Here is a 6,928-nt window from a genome sequence, read left to right as displayed (position 1 = left end):
GTGATACCAACAGAGAGGAGGGGGAATCCTGGTGCAGCCCAGAAAGGGCGGGGACGTCGGGCTGGTTTGATAAGGTTCTGCTGGGCTTCCAGCAGCAGCTGTGAGCACCCTCTAGCGTCAGCCAAGCGCTGCAGCCTGCAGGGGGTGCAAGCAGGGGCTGGAGAGGGAGTCACTTTTTCCAGGAGACCAGCTGGTGCAGATCTGGCTTTGGGAGTGTGAAGGTGGCTCTGCTTCCTGGCTGGACAGCTGCACATGATGAGCATGGCCTGCTCTGTTTCTTTGGAGGGACACACATTTAAGTTAAGGCACCACTTGAAACCACTCTGATGTTAAACCAGCAGGTGTGCAATGAGGACATGACTCGATGTTTGAAAAGCCAAGTGCCGCGTGTCCAAAATGGTCCTTCCATAGTGAATTCAAGGCTGGACTGCCGTATCCGTGGGGCTGCCCTTGAAGATGGTTCAGAGGCTGCAATTAGTGCAGAATGCAGTGGCCCGGGGAGGGGGGTTGCTGGAGAGAGCCCAGTCCTGAGCTCGCACCTTCAGCTCAGTGAGTGTCACAAACGTGCCATAAAGCAGAACCAGCTGAGTGGATCACTGGTGTTGCGATCACCTGAACCGCCAGGCGGTGGAGAGGTAGATGGGGCATGGGGGAAGGTGGAAAGGAGGCTTTCTGGGGCAGGGGGGAGGCAGGGAGAGGTATGCTGGGGGAGGGAGTAGGGCAGGAGAGAGGCAGAAGCAGCAGAGCTGAGTTCTGCTGCATCCAGAGCCTCCGTGTCAGGCCATGGGCCCAACACAGAGGCTCTAGATTCTACGGCAGCCCAAGGGTTGCCGCAGAATTGAGTAGCCCCATTGTGGGGATACTTGCCTTACCTGGGAAATGGGGATGAAAGTCTCCTAAGGTGCTGCCAGTGCTGCCCAGTTAGTACTCAGGACGCCGCGGCAGCTATTTTTGGTGCTGCAGCAGCCCTGTGCTCCAGGCAGCATAGGATCAGGCTGTTGGACTGCTGCTTCAGCGATTGCACTGGTTGCCCATTCGTTTCAAGGCCCAATTCAAAGTGTTGGTATTGACCTTTACTGGTAAGGCCCTTCATGGTGCTGGTAAAGCCCTTCATAGTTTGGGTCCAGGTTATCTAAGAGACCGCCTTCTCCCATACATTCCGGCCCAATCTGTAAGGTCATCTGAGAGGGCTCTCCTTCAAGTTCCGCCTTTAAACAGAGTTAGAGGGATGACAGAACAGGGGTGAGCCTTCTCTGTAGCAGTGCCACAACTATGAAATTCCCTACTGGGAAAACTGCCCCCTCCGTCAAGGCTTTGCGGCAAGGGCTCAAAACATCTCTGTTGTGCGTCTTGTGTGTGTGATGTGTCATCTATCTGTTCCCTATGCCTCTGTATGCCCTTATTTTGTTTTTATTTATTGTCTTATTATTGTATATATTGTAGTGTTTGTGTTTAAAGTTTGAAATTGAAAGCTGCCTTGGGCATCTGCTCTGGTGAAGGAAAGGCAGGGTATAAATCCTTTTAAAGCTGATAATAATATTTGAGAAACTAGAACCTGAAACCTGCTGTTGCACCGTATCACTGGGCACATCCTCCCTCATGCTGTATTAAGTTGCAAGAGTCAATGAAGCCTGAATCCATTATATCTGTATCATAGCTATTTCAAAAGGCCTGTAATAATGTGCAGTTTTGTTGCATCCAATCTGTTTTCTGTACTGTAATGTTTTATTAAATGTCTCAAAGTTTTTTATCATAGATATATCATTACAGCAGAAATTCATTGTCATTAAATGAAGAAAATGATGCTACTTTAAATCTTTGAAACAATTTCATCTTTCTGTCCATGATCTTGCTTGATGTTTGCTTCAGAAACAAAAACCATTGGAGATCATATTTCCCTTGTGTGTAACATCAAACTACACGGTGCATGAACCTCAGTTGTGCTCCAGCTTCTAGTCGAGGCTTATTTGTGCTTTAGCTGGAATAAAAGGGAAAAGATATAACAGTTACTTTTATGCTTTTAAAATCTGTTCTGTTAAATAATCTCATGAGTGCCCAGCTCTAAAAGTCTCAACTTTAGAAGTGTGCACCTTGAGTAAAACAGGCTTTATTCTAAAACGGAGATCAGGCCACTTGGGTAGGTTCAACAACAAACTGGACTGCAGTGAGCATAGCCCCCTGAAAAACTAATTATCATTTAAACACACTTTTCTATAACCTTCAAAACCCACACTGAATGAAGAGTCCAAGAGTTTTCCAAAGGCTTAAGTGGCATTCCCCACTGCAACTATGTATCTTGGGAGAAGATACTGGCTACCTGTGATTCTATAATCATATCAATACAGCAGTTCATTTTGATATGCTGTCATATGTAGCACTGCCTGAATTTTTATGTGAATGCTATAGCATCTGGAACTCAATTTAAAATTATGGTTATGTTGGTTTTCATTTTTTTTTTTAAAAACACCTCATTTCTACCTCTTATTTTCTTGAAGGCAGTGCGAAAAAACAGAGTTTGTGTGAGTTTAAAAAGCAGAGGGAGGACAGACAAGCTTTCCAGTAGTTGTAGCATCGATTTAATAGTAATAGACTATACAGCTGTCATAGCTGTTGTTTCTTACCCCTTCAGGCCTAGAGCAGCATGACAAATTTTGCTTGCAAAGTGACCCCTTGTTATCTATGTGCCAATCATTTTGAGAGAAAATGTTTGGTCCTCAGATAAACCACATCTCACTATTCTCAGCCTCCAATCCCTAGTTCTCAACCAGCTGCTTGATCTCAGTTTCCTTCCCTTTTTCTCCTGCACCAAGGGGAGAAAGTATTTTCTGCCTGCTGGTCACAGATCCCCCAAGAATGACTCCTGTTCCAAAGAGTTTAATAGTCCTGGTATACAACTGAGCCTCCTATAAGTGTTGGTCTGTAGAGCAAAGTCTGGCTGCCTGAACCCAGTTTTTTACAGACCCCTCTCTACATTCAATTTTCTCTAGATGGCTGATAACAGAGACTGTATTCAAAAATGAAAGCTAAGAACAGCTTCATATCTCACATTCATTGTAGAAGAAGTGTATTAACATGTAAGGGAAACAAATATGTGTTTTGAAAGAAAGCTATGTTTGATGTAAAAGACTTGTTCTAAGGAACTGGTCGAAGTTTTCTGCAAATACTGTACATACATTTTAAAACATTCATTACCTCTTGTCACCATTGACATTATTGACCTCATTCTATTGGGAGTGACTATCTACAAAGTCCTCACATCCTATTGTAACTGAGCTGAAGTTGTAAACATGAAGTAATTGAATATCTTCCCCTGTTCATCCTTGCTTCCACTTTCCCTTCATAGTCAAATTAGAACAGCCTACACTGGATCAGGCCATAGGCTCATCTAGTCCAGATTGGGACAGGAAATAATCTTGTTGGCAACCTTCAGTCTTGAAAGACTATGGTATTGCACTCTGAATGGTGGTTCTGGCACACCGTCTAATGTGGCTGAAAAGGCGATTTGGGAGTGACAATCCCTTCCACACTGGGAGCAAGTATAGTGTGTCCCTGGTCTGTCTCCCTGGCTATGGGCCTTTCTTCTTTGCCTCAGTCTGTTGGCCAAGTGTCACTTCAAACTGGGAAAGGCCATGCTGCACAGTCTGCCTTCAAACAGAACGCTCAGAGGCCAAGGTTTCCCATCTGTTGAGGTTCATTCCTAAGGCTTTCAGATCCCTCTTGCAGATATCCTTGTGGCGCAGCTGTGGTCTACCCATAGGGCGCTTTCCCTGCACAAGTTCTCCATAGAGGAGATCCTTTGGGATCCGACCCTCGCCCATTCTCACGACATGACCAAGCCAACACAGGCGACTCTGTTTCAGCAGTGTATACACGCTGGGGATTCAAGCTCGTCCCAGGACTGTGTTGTTTGGAACTTTGTCCTGCCAGGTGATACCGAGGATGCGTCAGAGGCAGCGCATGTGGAAAGCGTTCAGCTTCTTCTCCTGTTGTAAGCGAAGAGTCCATGACTCGCTGCAGTACAGAAGTGTACTCAAGACGAAATCATCTTATACCTTTCTTATGTGAACCGCTTTGAGAAACTTGTCTTTAAGCAGTATATTGATAGATGATGTGCAAAGTCCTGCATTCCTAACAATCCTAGAAAATAAAATAATGTTGCTCCAGGATTTGGAGCAGGGTTACACTCACTGAAATTTCTGGACCCAGTTTTTGTGCAGTGTTTCTTTAAAGTTATTATCAGTTAAACTGCAATTGTAAACAAAAAAAATTTATGTGTGCACACAAATATATATACATATGAACATTTTGTTCACCTGTATTGTAAGCATCTTCTGAAAGAGTCCAAGACTGAACAAAGCTCATTGCATCTTTTGCTACATATCCACTGGGCATCTTATATTCCTGTTCATATTCAGCATCGTTCCTTCCACAGATTCCACAGGTTTTTCCATTCATCCAGAAAGCTACTTTGATCTGTGTGAAAACATGATAAAAATCAATGTATAGGTGTCCACACACCTTCCTATTTAAAAAAAAAAAAAAATCAAAACTGGGAGTATCATAGCAGAGCAAAGAATACCTCAAGAATATGCCCATCATAGTAGAGTTTATCAATGCCAGCTTCTGCGGCTTTCAACAACAATCCATCCTTCTCACGGACAATAAGAATATACACGTCTGTAATCAGATAGCAAAATTACATTTTGTAAAAAGTTTGGGGTATAATGTCCCAATGCAAGTTGTCACCATTAGTTATTTCCCTCTACCAATTAAAAATATTAAAAATATTTTTATTGTTATTGTTTTTAAATGTTGTAAGCCACCTTGAGTGCTGTTACTGGGAGAAAAGTGTCATAAAAAATCTAAATAAATACCAGAGACAGTTATTTGCAGTTGAAAGACTGTTGCTATTCATATGAAAATAATCTTAAGAGGTGTAATTTTTTCTCTGCCATGTTTGAGGTATAAAGGTTGAACTAAATAGACATTGGAATAATGTCTGAGAGTGATTAAAACAGCAACCAGTTCAGCACCTTAACTACAACCACCTGTACATTAGTCAGCCTGTACATTAGGGCAGCCCCAGTGCCAAGTCTATGGAGTTCATTGGACAAAGCCCTGTGTTGGGTGCTCCTCCCTCCCAGATGTGTGTGTGTGTTTCCATAAGTATGCACACTGCCCCTTGCCAAATCCTTCCAGAAAGTTAACAAGGTGGTAGTCTGGATACTCCTATCTCAACACCTACTGGTGAGTCAGGAGCAGTCAGATATCACAGGCCTTTTCCTCCCAGATAGCTCAGAAGGAAAAAAGGAGTGGTCTCTCTGAACACTCCAACCTCTGCCCACTTGCAGCACTGAAGGAGAAGAAATAATGACAGGGTGCTCTGTCATCTTCTCTCATTTCACACACATTGGAGAATGGGCTTCTTCAAAGGCCCTTGCATCATTTGCAAGGAGGGAAAGAGGGAGTCCAGCAACAGATAGGAAGAATGGAAGAAGGCAGCAACAGTGCAATTTTATGGGTTGTATTGTTGCTGGTGCTGCTATACTGGTGGGTTTCACAGATGAGCCACAACACCAAATCAGACTTCCTGAGGGTACATTGCCAACACAGAACAGTTTGCATTGGAAGCCGTGGCTGTGGCCAAAAACGCAGTCCATTTGTGAATGTTGTGGTGGATGTTGCACCCTAGTACACTATCCCTAAGTGTTCTTCCAGTAAAACTAGTTGCTGATTATGGCCTTAAATCAACCCCTTTACAGATTAATCCATGTTACAGATAAAAACAAAACTTCAGCTCATGTCAGAGACCTCATTCTCCTAAATACATCAGCACATGGTGACCATGAGAAGAGCCTTGCCTATGTACACTGCCAGTTTCCTGCAGTCACATGCATTCATCACAACAGCCCAGGTGGGTCAAGGAGGCCTTTTTTTCTTTAAAGAATGTAAGGCTGTGTTACCTACCAGATCTTGAAGAGAATGGAAGATTCTCTGTTGGAATTTCAGTTCCATTAACCCTCAGTTTAACAAGTCCATTTGAAGTATACATCTCAATCTCACTTTAAACAAAGAAAAAATGGGTTAAACCCAGGCAATCTTGCATTTGTGTGCTACTTCCTAGCAAATTAGAGATATCAAAGATGGGAATTTGCTTTATAACTAGCTCATATTGAAATGGTGAATACAGTGCCCTGCCCCATCTCCCTTCACCACTAATTATGTATTTAATTAAATCAATCAATCAGTGTTGGCACCAGGTTGTGGGGGCTTTGGGACAAAGGCCTACACTGGGTCTCCATGGTGCCTCCCACCTGGCTCCCAATGCTGTATTGCAGTCATTTTCAACCTTTTTTGTTCCTACTGATTAAAGGCACTAAAATTGTCAAAGCACACCATCAGATTTTTAACTACTGAAAGGTACACCACACTACCAGTGGGGAGCTCACATCCCCCACTGGCCCGACTAATAAAATTACTTTCCCCCAAATTCCTGTGACACATCAGCGGACCACTCGCAGCACACCAATGTACCATGGCACAGTGGTTGAAAATGGCTGCCGTATTGAGTACTATGACTGCTATTAAGGGTTCAGAAACTGGTCTGGCCAGTTGGCTGTCTGGTAGGTATGGGCCTTCAGTGACCTGGCCTGAGCGAGACTGAACAACACTCCTGATAATAATAACCACTGGGTACAGAACTACTGTGAAGGTTATTTGACTATCAGATTAATCCTGTCCTCCACCACTAGCACTGATGCAGCCATGCCAAAATTGCATGTGCTGCATCCTATAATGGAGGGGGGGGTGACCCAAAGGCATAAGGAAAAAAAAATTTCTTGGGAGGCCTATGGTTCTCCTCAGACATATGCCACCAATTTTGATGATGCATGTCTGAGGAGAGGAAAGGGGCAGGGAGATTTCTGAA

The 6,928-nt window shown here is 43.8% G+C and overlaps 1 protein-coding gene across 1 annotated transcript in view; it reads right to left on the bottom strand.

The window, feature by feature from the left end:
• Window positions 1–1,952: 1,952 nt before the first annotated feature.
• Window positions 1,953–6,928, bottom strand: part of LOC136648466 (vitellogenin-2-like) — a 38,583-nt gene continuing 33,607 nt past the window's right edge. The window contains exons 28-31 of the mRNA XM_066624579.1: window positions 5,968–6,062; window positions 4,580–4,677; window positions 4,314–4,473; window positions 1,953–1,978 (exon numbers count right to left, since the gene is read on the bottom strand). Coding sequence (XP_066480676.1) covers window positions 1,953–1,978; window positions 4,314–4,473; window positions 4,580–4,677; window positions 5,968–6,062 — 379 coding nt within the window. The remainder of the gene's footprint in view (window positions 1,979–4,313; window positions 4,474–4,579; window positions 4,678–5,967; window positions 6,063–6,928) is intronic.

Source organism: Tiliqua scincoides, chromosome 4, assembly GCF_035046505.1.
Source record: "Tiliqua scincoides isolate rTilSci1 chromosome 4, rTilSci1.hap2, whole genome shotgun sequence".
Lineage (NCBI taxonomy): Eukaryota > Metazoa > Chordata > Lepidosauria > Squamata > Scincidae > Tiliqua > Tiliqua scincoides.
Note: the sequence above shows the minus strand (reverse complement) of the source record. Positions and strands in the feature narration are given on the sequence as shown.